This window comes from Netta rufina, assembly GCF_964035555.1.
Source record: "Netta rufina genome assembly, chromosome: 7".
Taxonomy (NCBI): Eukaryota; Metazoa; Chordata; class Aves; order Anseriformes; family Anatidae; genus Netta; species Netta rufina.
The window spans coordinates 30497071-30515737 of NC_140130.1; the positions used below are offsets into that span (position 1 = coordinate 30497071).

Consider the following 18667-nt stretch of genomic DNA (forward strand, 5'->3'; position numbering starts at 1 on the left):
CTCCTGCACACGCTCACCTCCTGTTCTCTCTCTCACACCTGCACTCCCAATTGCTCACATCCTGGGGCAAATCCTCATCTCCTGCAGAAGCACAGGGTGGGAAGGGCACCACTTGGAAACGCCTAAGCCAGCCACTCGCGTGGGCTCCTCCAGCTGCAGCCCAGGAGGTCACAATGAGGAGCAGGGCGCTGATCTGAACCCATGGCCAACACCCCTGGCAGGAAAGGCTTCAGATGCCTGAGCCCTGAAAAAGTCAATGTGCCCCTCACCAAACAAGACCCTCTGTAGACAGTAAGCCCATATCTAGGCTGTTGGAGATACCCTGAACCATACTAAAATGTGCTGTTCTACAGACTCCACCACAGCAGTCCCATGGCATGTGCATTGCTCAGGGATCGGTTCCTTACTCAAAGCACTCCAGGCAAGTTAAGCACAAAGCGCTCAGCACAGGGCGTTGCCCTTTGCTCAAAGTCCTCCCAACAAAGTCCCAACAAACCACACAACTCACGCAAAAAATCCAGCGGGATTTTGTATTTCAAAGAAACATTTTATAGGGACAGAGAAAACAGAAGGCCAGGGAAAGCCTTGCAATGGGAAGCCTGGCCAACAATCACAGATTTTTTAAAGTAATTTGAAACATTGCCATTTCCCCAAACGCAACTGAGCAGTGCCTTTGTAGTCACACGCTCCTGTATTAAAAAAAAAAAATAAATCCAAAAATCTTTCTGAATTGCATGACACAAAAGGAAAAGAGGTACACAAAGGAAAGACTAATGCAGGCCTGAAGCTCACTGTCCTAACAGCCTCTGGAAGGACTTCAAAGAATGAAAAGTCCCAGCCGAAGAGCTACACTGTCAGTCTGCCACAACAGCAGCCCATATTTTCATATTTCATTTATGAATATTTCCACATCCATAAATAATGACACACACACAAGAAAAGCGATGCACTTGTTCATAAATAACCGGGATTTCTTTGACATTGTACTTGACAGTTTGCCTGTTGGTTTGTTATTCAAATACTAAAAATACCTTAAATATCCTCCTTCAAAACATGTAGCTGTCTGAATATTGTAGTTATGAATCTGAACAAAAGCAATATTCTGGGCCCAGAGTATCAGATAATATTCTTTTCTGACCTGAAAACCAGCTTAACTATGCAATTATAAATTACTCTTTTCTGCGAGATGTAAGACCTTTACATACAATCTTCTACTGCCAGTTAATGAACAGAAGCACGTCATTGTTCCCCACTTCCCTACTAAGAAAAAGCAAAGCAGCAGTAAGAGATGTAAAATAGATATTGTAATAATGCAGGCTAAATGAACGTGCTTAATTCTTAGGAATTTATTTTCTGAAAATAGCAGTTCTGCAGGCACCACAGCCAACAAAAACTGCTAAAAAAATTAATACCTACACAGACCAGTAAGTCTTGAAAAAAAATCCAAATGAACATGGTACTGAAATTTGCAGGTCTCATTGTTATTTCTGAAAAGAAAAACAAACAAACAAACAAAAAACAACTGTGAACCTTTGACCAAAATCTAAATGCCCCAATGGCACTGAAGTCATGGCCAAGGGAGATGTCGAGCTCTGCACAGATGAATTTGGGCTTCATCTCACAGAGCTCTGTAAAAGTGGGGTCTGGAAGAGACTGTACGTACAGTCTCTGATTTCAGAAATCACTGCTTTTGAGCAATATTTCTCTTGCATCAATTGACTCTAACAGTATTCTGCGAAGTCCACCTCCATAGCCCAAATCAGAGTTAGAAGGATGTTTTAATAACTAGTAAATTATTTTCACTTCTAACATTTTTTATCCTCTTGGGAAGAAACATGTCAGCTGCTTGAGCTTTGCCTGAAGTACATTTTCAACATGTGCCAGACACTGACAATAGGCAGGAGACAGCAGGTATGGGTTTCCTGGAGGGTCGACACGGTGACCTTACAAAGAGGTGAACAGGGAAGAGCTGCAATAGGTGGAATGAGGAGAGAGAGAAGCAGTACCCTTGGCTCAGCTGCATGAAGTTCTTCAACCTCTGTACATGGCACAGTCAAAGAGCACACATGTGACTGAGAGCAAGCGAGCACAAGCAACATCTGGTTGACTTCCTCACCCCTCTCTTCCAGATTTTTGAATTTGAATACAGTTTATCTCAAACCCACAAAATGTTTTGTTTAAAATGTTGCTATATTATTCTGTTCATCCCCAAAGAAATCAAATAGCCAGCACAACACACAGAACACAACAAGCACTTTCAGTGTTTTCTGTAGAGTTTCCAAGTTAATATATGCCCTTGCTATCATTGACTGAATGCAGCTAGATGTACAGGAGTAATCAAATAAATATCTTTTTGTGAAAGAGAGACTGGAAAAAAAAAAATGGCAGCAGCAAAAACAAAAAGCACAAGAGCTCTCTACACAAAGTTGATTTCCTGAAGGCTAAATATCTCTTTACTGGCAGCCCTGGTTTCAAAATCTGAAATTATACATTTTCCTTATTTAAAATATTTCAATAATGATTACCTATAATTTTGATGTATAATGACTTTCTTTAAAAACAGAGTTCCCTAAGAAGCAATTACCTAGGAAGTCCAACTTTTACTAAGGAAAATATTGTACACATGGCAGAGGTTACAAAAGCATGAAAACATAACCCAAGTACAGAGCTCTCAAAATCCAAACTGCAAACTGAAAAAGCATGAGGAAGAAAAAAACACACTTATAATTCTATTGGGCTTTGGTCTATCACCAGAATGAGAGAGTTTGGCAGCATTGTCTGAGGCAAACAGCATTGCCAGCTAGAATTCATCTGAGGAATTGCTAGCCGTTCCATAATCACAGAATCACAGAATCACAGAATTTCTAGGTTGGAAGAGACCTCAAGGTCATCGAGTCCAACCTCCAACCTAACGCTAACAGCCCTCCACTAAACCATATCCCTAAGCTCTACATCTAAACGTCTTTTGAAGACTTCCAGGGATGGTGACTCCACCACTTCCCTGGGCAGCCTGTTCCAATGTCTAACAACCCTTTCAGTGAAGAAGTTCTTCCTAACATCTAACCTAAAACTCCCCTGGCTCAACTTAAGCCCATTCCCCCTCGTCCTGTCACCAGGCACGTGGGAGAACAGGCCAACCCCCACCTCGCTACAGCCTCCCTTGAGGTACCTAAAAAGAGCGATAAGGTCACCCCTGAGCCTCCTCTTCTCCAGGCTGAACAAGCCCAGCTCCCTCAGCCGCTCCTCGTAGGACTTGTTCTCCAGGCCCCTCACCAGCTTCGTCGCCCTTCTCTGCACCCGCTCAAGCACCTCGATGTCCTTCTTGTAGCGAGGGGCCCAAAACTGAACACAGTACTCGAGGTGCGGCCTCACCAGAGCTGAGTACAGGGGGATGATCACCTCCCTCGCCCTGCTGGTAACGCTGTTCCTGATACAAGCCAGGATGCCGTTGGCCTTCTTGGCCACCTGAGCACACTGCTGGCTCATATTCAGCTGACTATCCACCATCACTCCCAGGTCCTTCTCCGCCTGGCAGCTCTCCAACCATTCCTCTCCCAGTCTGTAGTTCTGCTTGGGGTTATTGCGCCCCAGGTGCAGGACCCGGCACTTGGCCTTGTTGAACTTCATGCAGTTGACCTCAGCCCATCGGTGCAGCCTATCCAGATCCTCCTGCAGAGCTTTCCTACCCTCGAGCAGATCAACACACGCACCTAACTTGGTGTCATCTGCGAACTTACTGAGGGTGCACTCGATGCCCTCGTCCAGATCATCAATGAAGATATTAAAGAGGACCGGCCCCAGCACCGAGCCCTGGGGGACGCCACTAGTGACTGGCCTCCAACTGGACTTGGCTCCATTCACCACGACTCTTTGGGCCCGGCTATCCAGCCAGTTTCTAACCCAGCGAAGCGTGCGCCAGTCCAAGCCAAGAGCAGCCAGTTTCTTGAGGAGAATGCTGTGGGAGACGGTGTCAAAAGCCTTGCTGAAGTCAAGGTAGACCACATCCACAGCCTTTCCCTCATCCACCCAGCGCGTCACTCTGTCATAGAAGGAGATCAGGTTCGTCAGGCATGACCTGCCTTTCATAAAGCCATGCTGACTGGGCCTGATCGCCTGCTTCCCCTGCAATTGCTGCATGATGACTCTCAGGAGGATCTGCTCCATGAGCTTTCCTGGCACTGAGGTCAAACTGACAGGCCTGTAGTTTCCCGGGTCTGTCCTCCGGCCCTTCTTGTAGATGGGCGTCACGTTTGCTAGCCGCCAGTCGATTGGAACCTCCCCTGATAGCCAGGACTGTTGATAAATGATGGAAAGTGGCTTGGCCAGCTCCTCTGCCAGTTCCCTCAGTACCCTTGGGTGGATCCCATCCGGCCCCATCGACTTGTGCACATCTAAGTGCCGTAGCAGGTCACCAACCAGCTCTTCATGGATAATGAGGGCCACATCCTGCTCCCCATCGCCTTCCACCAGCTCAGGGTACTGAGTATCCAGAGAACATCCGGTATTGCCGCTAAAGACTGAGGCAAAGAAGGCATTGAGCACCTCCGCCTTTTCCTCATCTCTTGTAACTAAGTTTCCCCCCGCATCCAGTAAAGGATGGAGATTCTCCTTAGTCCTCCTTTTTGTGTTGATGTATTTATAGAAACGTTTTTTGTTATCTTTAACGGCAGTAGCCAGATTGAGCTCCAGATGAGCTTTGGCCTTCCTAATTTTGTCCCTGCACAGCCTTGCTACTTCTTTAAAGTCCTCCTTAGTGGCCTGCCCACTTTTCCAAAGCTTATAAACCCTCTTTTTCCTCCTAAGATCAAGCCACAATTCTCTGTTGAGCCAGGCCGGTCTTCTTCCCCGCCAGCTCGTCTTTGGGCACGTGGGGACAGACCGTTCCTGCGCCATTAAGACTTCCCTCTTGAAGAGCGCCCAGCCTTCCTGGACCCCTCTGCCCTTCAGAACCATCTCCCAAGGGACTCCACCAACCAGTGTCCTGAGCAGCTCAAAGTCAGCCCTTCGAAAGTCCAATACAGCGGTTTTACTGGTCCCCTTCCTGGCCTCGCCAAGAATAGTGAACTCCACCATTGCGTGGTCACTCTGCCCAAGACAGCTCCCGACGATCACGTCCTCCACCAGTCCTTCTCTGTTTGTGAAGAGAAGGTCTAGCGGGGCACCACCCCTGGTAGGTTCACTAACCAGCTGCATCAGGAAGCTATCTTCCACGCTCTCCAGAAACCTCCTAGACTGCTTTCTCAGGGCTGTGTTGTGCTTCCAGGATATGTCAGGGAAGTTGAAGTCCCCTACGAGTACAAGAGCTGATGATTTAGCAACCTCTGTCAGCTGCCTGTAGAATTCCTCATCCGTCTCCTCATCCTGGTTCGGCGGTCTATAGCAGACCCCGACCAGGACACTAGCCTTGTTGTCCCTGCCGATCCTAACCCAAAGGGACTCGACCTTGTCATTCCCAACCTCGAGTTCTACAACCTCGAAAGACTCTCTAATATAGAGAGCCACACCACCACCCCTTCTATGCTGCCTGTCCCTTCTATAGAGCTTATAGCCAGGCATTGCAGCACTCCAGTCATGAGACTGGTCCCACCACGTCTCCGTGATGGCAACCAAGTCGTAGCCTGCCTGCCGCACGATGGCTTCCAGCTCCTCCTGCTATCCAGCATCTCGTTTCCTCTTTGGGAGTTCATATCTTTTTTAGCATACAGAAGCACTGTTTGTGTTTTTTTGTTTGTTTGTTTGTTGTTGTGTTTTTGTGTTCTTTTTTTTTTTTCTTTCCACAACTAGAATGTTCCTTGCAAGAGGTTATTCAAAAAGCACATTTTAAATAAGTAACCAAACTTGCATAAACCTCAACTAATACTGTATTTTGCATCTTTTTTTTTTTTGTGAATTCACTTTTTTTCTTTTTCCAGGAAAAACAAAATGCTTTAAATTGTACCAGTAGAAAGGCAGCTAATCTTTCCCAGACCCAATCACTACATATATCACACTGAAATGTTGTAGCTGATTAAGCCCATAAGAAACTTTTAAAAAAGACAGAGGTAAGAGTACATGGATAATTCTGTAAAGTTTTATAAATTCTGTTGAAACAGTAAATCCATTTCACAGATGATGTATGTTAGTTAAGTAGCATGTGGAAATTCAAAGCCATCATTTCTATGAGAGTGAGGAATTGAAATCAAGTCAACTACGTTGGTAGTAGGGTTTTGGTCAGAGATCCCTTTTACTTAATTGCTCACCTCTTGGGCAAATGACTCTGCTTTCTTCCGTAGGTTCTTTTCCAGTTCAAAGTTTACATGAAGCTCTTCATATTCCTCTACAGCCAGCACAGATACTGTTCACAAGAATGAAAGAAAATCAGAATTAGAAGCAGAATGGATAATAAACCATCAAATCAGAAGAAAGTACTGCTGGATTTATCCAGATAGGCTGTTTTTCCCTAGTACCATGAATTCCTGAACAAAGATGTAACTTAGTTTTACATTTCTACATACAGTCCACAATATTTGTAATATTTTACCGTTTTGTTTTAAACCTCACTAAACATACATGCTGCTTTATACCTGTGCATGCATGTCTCATGATCCCATGCACATCTGCACGTACAGGTATTTTAACACTTGAAAAATCTTTTGGAATGTTTTTTGCCTATAATAGGATATGATTTTCTTCCCCCTTCTTATGAACCTTACAGGCTACATATTAACTACTACCATCTTAAAAAGAATACAAGAATATTTATAGCTTACAATTGCAAAATGAGAATTAAACAATATATATTTTTTTTTCTGGATAACTCTCACAGAATTGCTATTTCTCATCACTGCTCTTTGAGATGTGACAGCTGAACATCTAGCATAGTCTAGCTAGAAAAGGGAACAGTTTCTCTGTCCTTTTTCTCCTTCACTTTTCTTACTCTTTCCTGTCTGGTTGCTCCAGGGTTGTTGATTTTTATTAGTGAATAGACTAACGTATAAAATATTTTCATCAGTATGGAGCAATAGTTATGAGCCAAGGATCAAGTTACTCGTTCCAGACAAAGAATAACTACAGGTAGAGAGAGCATCTTCTGGTGGAGCTCAAGCTCAAAGCTTCAGTAAGAGACACAAAGTACCACAGATCGTATCTAGTCTCTTTGGGCAAAGGCAATCAAAGTCTCAAGAGAGCCTTGCTCAACCTACCAAGGTATGCTGGAGGAAACTATTTGCCTACCTGGTTTGAGGGAGGTTTGACATGTCCCTTTGCAAGAGATTTCAAGGGGTCTGAAGAAGAAAGCAGCGCAATTTTGCACTGCCTGTATTTAAACTGTGCTCACAAAAGCATGCCTCATATGCGTGGCTAAAGCTAACTATGGGACACGCTCCCCCAAACTATCCCAAACACATCTCAGTCCAGGAGATCAAGCATTGTTTACAAATTCTGTCTCACTGACCACTTGCACTTTCCTAGTAAGCTTTAGCTCTTCCTGGCCAAAGACTAGTTTCCAGAGTGATGCCACTGGATTTCTAACAGTATCTTATGTAAATTCCTTGCTTCTTTGGAAGCAAGTGTAACAATTTTTAAAGGTAAGTATAGTACATGGGACTTCAGAAAGTAGGATACACATCCTAGCCCATCTCAAAATGATATCTAAAAGAAACCACCACACTTACATTTAAGATAAATTCGCCAACTCTGACTGTATGTATCAATTACACAACTCCGAGACAGCACCACATAGACTCAGAATACAGTAAGTATCAAAAAGACACTTTAGTAACTCATTTCAAGCATACAAAAAAATCTTGCTTTATGTTGCCAGCACATTAGGACCTAACCTTGTGTAACTCATTTTTTCTGGATAACAAGCAAACATAAAACAAGGAGCTGTTCTTTTTCAGAAAAAGAAAACATTTCAGTCTTCTGGGAGACTGATCCACCAGCAGCCTTGGCAGTTTCCTTTACCCAACAAACCTTTCAGGATCCCTTGGAAAAGTTTTGAGAGCTCTTTATTTTTCTCCCTGGGTAAGCAGGAAAAACACAAAAGGAACGACTTGAAAATAAATCAGAACAATTTCAGGCACTGGTAATGTGTCTGCACTATTCTGCTGTTTCTGCCACAGACCAAAAAGTCTTTCTATTCTCCCATTCAACCTGCTACTTATACTGGCACATTTTCCTGGAGCAGAGACGGTCTAGAACAGTCCATGTATTTATCCAGCATCTATAGCAATGAGACCAAATGTCAGATTTGGACTACAGTCACTGTTCTGCAACATGTTCTTTGAACTATAACATAGAAACTCTGACACATCCTTTGCAGAATATTCAAACATTTAGAAAGCCTGCTAAGACCACACACCTCTGTTACATTTTTCCAACAGTTTTTGCTGCTTATTAACTTCTGTTGTCAAAACAGCCTTTTCTTCTTTCACTTTATTCACCTAGAAAATAAAAAAGAACAAATTAAAAAATAAGACTATTTTAATTAGTGGTATAAGGCATATAACACATTACACACTGCAAGCAACATTTTGCTTTCAGTAATTTTTTTTCTTAGGTTTGGCTTGATGTTAGGGTTTTCTGTGTTATAGCAAGAATTTTCACCCTAATCTAGAGATCCCTATCACAGACAGCATTAAGAGGTTATGAACCAATCCTCCACGCAGCGCTCCCGTGGCCCATTTTCACAGCATGCACCAGACACAGCTACAAATGTAAAATCTTTTGAACTTTTCAGGATGAGGCACCATAGCACCTAGTTAAAAAGTTACTAGCTTGCCCTTGACTGCTTGCCTTTAATATAGACAGGCTGCTGGATTTTTTGTTGTATTTGTGTTTTGTTTTTTTCCCTTCCCTGGGCTCTGTTCATTGTTCAGGAGCTGTCAGCTGTCTCTTTCTGAATGCAAGTGTTGCACAGACAGGAAGAACCACTAAGTCCTGATTTGCATCAGTACATGGCTTATCCAGTTTTCAAGAAGGAATGAAACTGCTGGCTCAAAAAGCCAATTTGCTGGTCTAATTGCCATGACAGGACACTGCCAATGGCTAAACTCAAGGATATGCTCAATGAAGTAGCAACAGTGATTAAACCGGGAATCCTCCAAAAATATTTCTTGCATTTGGATAGATTTAAGGGGAAAAAAATTGTACTGCAGGCTAATGGGTGAGAGGATGTCAGGAAGGGGAGATAATGAAAATATGGGCATTAGAACAGATTATGAAGAATCATCTGCCAGCAACAGCAGCAGATTGGGCTCTGACATAGAAGGCCCCTTCTAGATGTGTGCCCTAAGTGGTACCTCACATGGGCAGGCTGGCAGGACTTTCGATTAGATAGTATTCAATTAACTTCACAACTGAGTGTTTTTAGCAAAATTAGATACAAAAAGTACCAACTACACGCTAACGTGGTCTCGCCTTCCATGGTACAATACATACTTCTTCAATTACTTCTACAAGTTTGCACCTCAGGTTTTCCAGTTCAATGGCTAAGGTCTTCTTTTCCTCATGAACAGATATGATTTGATCTCGCAGCTCTGCAGTTTGAGGAAGGAAATGAAAAATATATTTTTACTTTATTCTTGGAAGAAAATAACAGAAGAAATGTCAGAGCAGTGCAAGTACAAAACAACTGTATGCAAAGCATCAGATGCATTCAAGGTGCATCCTCAATAATTTAGGAACTTCGCAGAAGTGTCAAGTAACAGATCTATCATTGGGCTCCAGTTTCAGATTTACTCTGTTGGGTAATGTGCCTTGTTCAGCACTGCCATCTTCATTTGCATTCTGAATGATTCATTTCATGCTATAATGGGGCCAATCCTGTCACCACGGAATGTCCTCAGCCCTACTCAGGAGACTGTCACATCACAGAGACTCTGGTAGTCAGGTAGCAGAAAGCAATTTTTAATAGGCATCCTTTAAAACAAAATAATGTACTTCAGTTCTTTTGGGATCATGAGTTCTCGTCACAAGGGAAATAAACAAAACAACAGGCAGTTAATACTTGGGAGGTTTCCACTGAAGAAATTGTCCTGAACAGCTGCCAATTTTTAGTCTTTGTAACATGTGAACAGAGTCGGAATATAACCTTTACTGATGGAAGAGCTAATGCTTGTAATTTTCCCCTCAGAATTTTTGTTCCTTAATTATCAAAATATGAAATAAATTAAATTCACAATGCAATAAACCATTTGATTATAATCACTTCTTAACAGGAGATCAGTTTGCATACATAATATATCGAGGTTTAGGTTAACAGAAAAACACCACAAAATATAAATTTATTGATATATATTAGCTTTCAGTAAGTGCTCTCATTCCCCACCTGCTTCCAGTATTTCATAGCACTGCTGTTCTTTGAATACCAGCCACCAGTTAAGAAAATTGTTGCTAATCAATTGCAGATGATGACAACAAACTGGATGTCATTTTGTTTGGTTTCAGATCTCCAAAATGTCAATTCCTCCTCCCAGCTCAGGAGCTTCAGATTTATCTTCCTCTCAATTAATGGCACAAACATTGTAAAGGAAATAAAAATTCTTGTTTTCCCAGAAGATTCTTGAACCAAACCTTCCATTTCATGGATGTGTGCTTTCCGGTGAAATTAATGGAAAAAAAGATTCTGAAAATTATGGTAACTGGGTTAAGTCAGGCGCTACAGTACATATTATCAACCTCAACATAGAGAGAAGGAAGCATATCCACACCAACTTGGGCAACACCTGAGAGCATCAAGGGGAGATTGATAATGCCTCTTTCATCACATGTGATCATACACTTTGCAGGTAATCCAAGATGCCACCAGATTTTTCCCCTCAAGACTAACGCCATGCAGTTTGGCTTAGTCGGGGGACAGAGCCTTATTATTGCTTTTTGGTACATGTTGTCAGATCACTCTGCTACCATACACACACCCACTTCTCTCCAGGCCCAGGAACAGAATATTTTTTCCACTAGCAAATGGGATGCCAATGCTTTTAAAATACTCAACACTTGTACAAATAAGACCAGTAACATTTAATAACAGTGCCAGAGAAAGGAGCAGAAGTCAAGATTTCTAAATCCTTTACAACTCCTGCCACACTTTGTTCTCTAATGAATTCTTCAGCAAGGCACAGACCATATACAGCAGAGCATTTCTTCAAATATTTTTCTCATTTGGCCCTGCTACTCTTCCTAACAACATTGTCCTTTGACCTGCAGACAGAATCTCTGCCCCTTCTAACAGTATCCTTGACGTCTTTCTCCATTAAAAGACAGGATGAACTCCAGAATCTTATTTGAGATTCAGAGGGGTTGCATGATGTGGATCACACCATTCTCTGCCTCCTTTCCTACATGTGTAGTACATGTGAAAGGGTATACGACATCTTATTTCTTGGGTGTTTTGTGGGGTTTACTGTTTTAGTTTTTAAAACATTTTTAAAATACTAGTTTTTGTTTTTGTTTTTCTTTTTTTTTTTTTTTTCCGGTGATACTTTGTACTGTTTCACTGAGGCTACAACATTCAAACAGATAACAATTAACAAGGTCAGGCTGAGTTCAAGACAGTTGTACTTGCACAGTGTTCACTACTGTAACTTATCAAAAAAAAAATGAATGTTTTTGCTTGTTTAAGTGAACCATTAAATCTCTCTCTGTATCAAAATGAAGAATGTGGGAATTCCCCTTTTCTGGACACTGGGATATAGCAAAATATATACAAAATCACAGTAACTTCACCATGGGGTTAGACTAGAAAGATAGCAAAATTTTCTATCAACAAAAAGCCTATCAAAAAGAAACCAGAAATTTCTGCATATTGCACAGACTTCTCATAGCAGTGTACTTCCATGTTCCCAAGCTTTGCTGTTTTCCCTGGTACAACAGTCCCTTTTTAATTTGCTTGTTTGGCAGGAACTCTGGAATATGAACAAAGTTTGTGTATACAAAGGGACACAATGGCAGTATCAATGGAGAGTCCTGCTTTACAGTCTTTGAACTAGTGACACTGCAATTGAAGTAAATACCAAGGTGACCTTGTCCTTCAGCTTACCTTTCACTTCGTTAAGGACCTAAAGAAACGTTTCTTTTACCAACCCAGTAACGTTGAGCTCTCTTGGATGTGTAGATCCCATTTTCCTGTAACTTACTTAGCAGGACATATATCCATCATATACCTTACGCACTATCACTCCAGGCCTACCATGTCCTTACAGCCCTCCCTGGAAACCCTGTGATGTCCACTCTGAGAAGCCTGACACAGAGCCAGATGTATCTCTAGTCCCAGGGCAACACAGCCATCCTTCAGAGCACTCCTGCTCTGGTGTTGTAGGCTCAGCAACAACGCTTACCTTTTATTTGCTGTTGACAATGCACAGAATTGCATGATCCAGAGTTGGCTTCTGTGTCTGGGGCTGGATCTTCCTCATCAATGTTAATCTCTTCAGTGATAATTTCTGGGCCCAGTTTTGCCATATAAAGCATGCTAATTCTTTTCAAGGTCTTGTTTTCTTTGTTCAGCTGAAAGTTCAGAAGTGCAAACAGTAAGAAGCTAGTTAGTCAATCTTTATGCTGCTGTGCAAGGAGAAAAACAGCTTTTTTCACCCTTATTTGAAAGTGCTAGCAAACAAAGAGCAAGACAAAGTGACATTATCTTAAATGTTCCATTCAACATTAAAATGGTCTAAAGATGGGAAACTTCCCCTCTTCCTCCTCTGAAAAGGTTTGAATTCAACATGATACTTCAACTATGCCCTTCTTGCATCAGGGACGACATATTCCTCTCTGGTACTTTTGACTATTAAGTACCCTGTGTAGATTTAAATCAAATCAACTATCAAGTTTATTTAATGCTGTGCTGCCTTTTTGATAGCTGCTTCAGCTCTAAACCCTTCAGCGTGTACCAGTATCAACAAGAGCCCTGACTGAATGACCTGAACAAAGGGACTGTGCTCCTGAAAGCTTGTCTGATTTTGCCAGCTGTATCAATTGCTCACAGAAAAACAGTTATTTTGCTTATGAACTACAACTAATACACACCACAATTACACTTCCAATGTGGACAAAATTACTGTAAAATTATTTCAGATTATTTTCTGTTCTCAGGAGTTACCACCATAAAGTCAAGATATGTAAAATGAAAGCTATACCACACACCAATTCCTTCTGTGTCAGACCACAAGCCAGAAACCACTCCAGGGTGGATGCTGAAACACATGCCTGGTTGGTGGTTGATACAGAAGAGGTTTTACAATGCCACTCCATCTGGACCAAAGTGCCAGGAAAATCTGAACAATGGGGATTGCTGCAAACGTTCACTCTCTAAATTTCTTTTGCTACTCTGCATCTAGACATCCCACATCTCAGCAGGCTCAGCATAATCTCAGGCGTGGCGAGGTGGATGTTGGGGTGTCTGCCCACCCACCAGCCAAGCATTACCTGCATTCAGCTCTGAGAATGAGGTTCAATTTTCCACTAATGACATACAACACATCCAGGTCAACGTGTACTTCAGAAGTCCAACTTTTGCATTGAAATAAAACACGTACTGAACAGTTAGGCTTACCCTGAACTCTTGCCTGACCAATCATCTTTGATTCTTTCCTCAGCCCCCTAACTACAGGAGGTTCACTCAAGAACTTCACCTCATTCCCAAAGAACAAAACCGAGCAAGTGGGCAGGGTGGTGTGGGGAACCTCACACGGTTTATGGCAACAAACAAATCCACTTTGGTGAAGCACCCCTAGGGGATAAAGCTAGTCTTGGAACTGCCCCTGGACCTCCATTACAGCAAAAGTGCAGAGAAGAAGAAAAGTTACATAAATACATTCATTTTCTTACTTAGATGCTGATTGTCTATCTTACGAATTCTAATATAGTGTCATTATGCAAACAATTAAGTAAATACCTCCAGAAAGTACATTGCTAATGCATCTAAATTAAAGTGATTTCTTGCTGGTGTGATTTTTACCATATCTAAAGATGTACTTTGGGCAGGGGATGGGGAGTGGGGGGAGGGAGAAGGCAGTCAGCATTGCTAATGAAATTTGGTTCAAAATTGCTGTAATCCATTTTCTGATGAAGTGGCTCAGATGCATTTTACACAACCAAAAATATATAACACAGAGATAAAAACATTCTTTAATAATAATGCACTTCTGATGAGATGGAATATAGAAAATTACACACTTGCTAAATTCATCAGACTAGACGCAATCAACAGAGCAGCGGAGGTCACCTTTCCCCTGCCCTTGCTTTGCTTTCATAAACAATCACCTGAAATGTAATGCAGTGGTTGACTTTTTCCATTTGATTTAGACACTGAAATGCTCATTATTGTTTTATATCTCACACAGGACAGTTCTAAAACTTGTTTTCCATTTAACCTAAATGCATATAAAAACTAGATATCAACAAGATGGTCCATGACTTACTGCTTCAAAATAGAAACTAAATTTAAATGGGTGTTTTTCCCCCCCAAGGGCAGGAACTGTATTTTGCATCTCCCATATGGCTTACAGTTTTTGCCACTTCAAAACAACTTCACAGATCTACAAGATTATGCAAAAACATACATGGGACATGCACACAATATCAAGTTTTAACAACAAAAAAAAGGAAATCAGATGAAATGGAATCACCATAGTTCTCACCTTAGAAGCCAAAGCCTCAGCACTTTCACGGCACGTCTTCTCAATTTCAAGATGATTCTGAATACAGTTTACTTCCTCAATAACCATGTGAGAAACTAGGAGGAGAATTTAAACATTAGTCAGTGTTTTCCTGCATTTGACACATGCATCCCATGATCAGAACTATTACATCTTTTTGTGTTAACCTTCTATGTAAAAAAATCAAACATTGTGAAGTACGTACTTAGAACATCTGCACAGTTAGAAATTGCTTTGAACACTTCGTATTTGGATGATTGCTTTAAGCAACTCTCTGAAACCATGCCTGCAACCTTAAGAGAGGGAACTGGAGAACTGAAGAAAAACTTAAGGAAGGAGAAGGCCAGCAGAAGCCTCCCTGACCATCTTAATTTCTATCGTTAACAATTGAAAAACTGTAGTCCTAAACTGGGAAGTCCTAAGCTGTAGTTCTAAGTGGAGTCGTAGCATTAGGATTGTTCCTTAAGATTGCCATAGCAATTTCTCCTGAACATTTGGCATGGATACAGCTTTAAAACTACTGATGTTCTGATCTTCAGAAACAGCAAGATTAACCCAGTTGTTACAAAGATATTATTCTCACCTCCCAGTCCTCAGGTTTAAACAGTACTTTAAACATCACCACAGTTGCTGAACACAAGGTAGAAGAAAAGCTGCAGGATGGACACACAGCACAGACCTAGGGCTTACTAGGAAATAGAGAAAGGAGTGACCAAAGCCTCTATACTTGTGATGCCTCATACAGCATGTGCTCCAAAAAAAATAATGAAATGACTAGCTCAGCCCTGCTCCTTCCCCTCTTTCTGCCCTATCAGCTTTGAAGCTGGCTGTAGTAGCTGGGGTACACCCTGATGGATGCAATACTGATGGAAATTCAACACCACTCACACTGTATGACTTTTGACAAATTCAGATGACAACCCAAGTTCCATATTATTGGATAGCTGTAGTGTCTCAATTGCTTATCTAAGGTCTCTTTGCACTTGAGTGTGCACTGAAGTGAGCATTGTGGTCTCACACCCTGCCTTCACCATCCTACAGGACTGGGACATCCTCCAGGATTAGGACACCACCACGGACACATTCAGCCCTCAGTGAGAGCAGGCCAAGAGCCAGCTGTCTGACTGCATCAGAAACACGAAGCTGTGCTCCCACACTAACTGCCCAGCTGGGAGAGCAAGAGAGAACCACAGTGGATACACATCACTGTCAACGATGTATAATAAACTTGACCATGAAGTTATAGAACAAAGCTTATTTAGTAATGTAGGAGAACGATGCAAGTTAGAGGAATTTTAAGTGCATTTTTGCTTGCAATTCTCCTCAACTTTCAGCAAGATGTAGGTGTTTAACTAGCGTTGAAAGTCTTCTAAGTGCAAAGCTTCAAGTTGTACAGGGGTTCTGAGGAAAAGCAGGAAACCAAATTTCCCGTTTCGTAGGATAGCTGAACTCTAATTCTGCCAGGCACTTCACGGCAGGTTCCTTTCAGCCCAGTGTCAGAAATTGAGTGAGCAGAAAGGACCATTCGCAGCTTACTACCTTGGAGCAGGAACAAGGCTGGCAGAGCACAGTGGGAATAAGGAGGACTTTCTCTAGTGTTTCCTTCCATTTTCATGGAGATAAGGTCTAAAAACTAACGACTTCATACCACTGGATAGTACGTACCTTCTGCCATCTTCTAAGACTTTTGCCTAAAAACTGAACAGAGATGCTTAAGCCCCCTGATACCCAGCGATCACCTTAATGACTACAAAACGGGCATTTCAACTAGAAAAATGTAGGCTGTTGAGAAGGCTTATTTATGCAGCATTATTGATACTTAGCCAACATTAACTAACGTTATAGTTGATGACACAGGAAGCCAGCAATACATGGGAGTTTGCTGTCCAATCAGTACCTGCATGCAAGAAGTAAGCTCTATAATAGAGAAGCAGTTTTCATGGTGTTCCTTAAATCGTCTGATCCAAAGGCCTGGGGCTCAAAAACCAGAGCTTCTCTCAAGTGCTGCCTGCTAACTCCCCTTTAGAGCAGGAAAAATAGTATAGCAGGGAGAACTGGTCCACAAAGCATATTTGCAAAGTCTTCTAAGAGCAGAACCACCCCACCTTTCTTCTTTTCATTTTCTTGTCTTTTCATTTTTTTCTGGCTTTAGAGAAGTTACATGCTCCAAGCATGCCATACATGATGCTATATTTAATCTGGAAGAGGAGAAGCTTCAGGTAACACGTACACATCCTTATAGGTTGTCTTTTCATTCCAACTAGCTCTATGAATTTGGAGCAATGAAATGCTTCAGTCAGGATGAGGGACCACCGTAGACACAGCGCTGCTCCCATTTCACAGACGGGGATCGAATGCCCTCAAGCAAAGCCAGCTAAAGTTGGGAAACAAGGATCGGGCTCGCATGGTAGAACTAGAGATTACTCTTGGTTCATTTAAGCTTAATTAACCTGCAATTATGATTAACTCAGGGGAAAAAATTCTTTCAAAATTAAATACAAAAATATATTATTTCCTAAGTCTGTCCAAAGTTCTTATTATGTCAATATTAAAATTCATAAAGCAGCACTAAGTGGCCTGAAACATCTCTAACCTTGACAGTTTTTTTCAGGGGTAATAATAATCCGCAGCAAATGCAGGCCAACCAAAAACCACTTAACTAATTAGTAGTTGCAGTCACCGAGAAAACATGAATCAACACTGTTATTACAAGTGGCACATTTGAGTGGCATCTAATTATGACTTGATGAGCACGATACTTGCATTATCAACATTACTACTGCATCCCATCAGGGACTAAAAGCCGCTGATGGCATTGACTGCGAGAAACTCCCACTCAATGGTACTGCAGCACCCAACAATCTCCTTGGCAGGGGCACCCTCACTAAATGACATGTTAAGCGTAATTACTGGTAGACATTGTAAATAAACAGGATTGGAAGTGAAAATTGTACCAAGTGCATAAGACACAATCTGACACATTGGAAGTGGCAGCCTTAATTGAGAGTTTCTTTGACTGCTCAAGATCATTTCAACTGCATTTCTCGGAGGACAGTGATTATAACTGTGGAGACAGACGGCATAATGGTATCAGCACTGCTGACAGAGCAGTGAATTAAATTGTATCTGCTGTTGTGTGAAAGCCTTGATGAGAGGTACAGATCCTTAGTGGTCTTATCATTATAACACAATGGTCATGTTGTCATCAACCTTGCTGGCTCCAATTGAAAAGAAATGATTGTGTGTTGAAGCTTTCCCCCCCACCACCACCTTCTATCTCTTGTGCTCAATAGAACCAATTTTCAGAGAGCTATGAAATCACGCAATAGGGCCTAAAATGCAGCTGCTTGGCATACAAACGGGGCCCCATTAAACTGGAATCACACACAATATGTGTTTATGCCAGGAGAACAAATAGAAGCTGAGTACAGGCCAAGTTTATTCACAGACACAAAGCCGATGTAGCTCTTCATCAATATAATTGCCTTTTATATTGTCGTTCAAATAATGGGCTCTATTATTGCCTTAAAATCCTAATATTCCTGGCATTTTATCACTATGTTTACAAGGTATGTCCTTTAAAAGTGTGAAAGGAAGATAAAAGAAACCTATAAAATTTTACAACATCAAATATTACTTCAAATTTTAAGTCTTAACTACTTGACATTTTCTGCCACACTCTGGTATTCCTTGTATCATAACAAAAACAAAACAGGCTGCAATTTTTTCCAGAGGAATTAGACTTCTTAGAGAACATTCTTGCCTCACAGAATAGTTATCTAAGATCATTTAAGGCGGTAGACGATTCCTGTTGATCTTGTACTATTTTCCATAATTGTATCATATGAACAATTATAAAATAGAAGTGAGCAAATTCCTCTATTAACGCACACAAAAGTGTAGACCATGTGATTTCCTTATCCTGCATTAACTTCATCCACATTTCTAATGCTTCATCGTGCAGTTCACCGTACTGGCAGAAACCAGACATAACAGACCACAATCCTATTGTAATTGTCTCTTCTAAGGAG

General features: G+C 41.6%; 1 protein-coding gene across 1 annotated transcript in view; it reads right to left on the minus strand.

Annotated features, from left to right (window-relative positions):
- Positions 1-18667, minus strand: part of SHTN1 (shootin 1) — a gene marked incomplete at both ends in the record, with an annotated part of 61169 nt that overhangs the window by 26520 nt on the left and 15982 nt on the right. The window contains 5 exons of the mRNA XM_084289702.1: positions 6240-6334; positions 8342-8423; positions 9421-9518; positions 12318-12486; positions 14619-14713. Coding sequence (XP_084145828.1) covers positions 6240-6334; positions 8342-8423; positions 9421-9518; positions 12318-12486; positions 14619-14713 — 539 coding nt within the window. The remainder of the gene's footprint in view (positions 1-6239; positions 6335-8341; positions 8424-9420; positions 9519-12317; positions 12487-14618; positions 14714-18667) is intronic.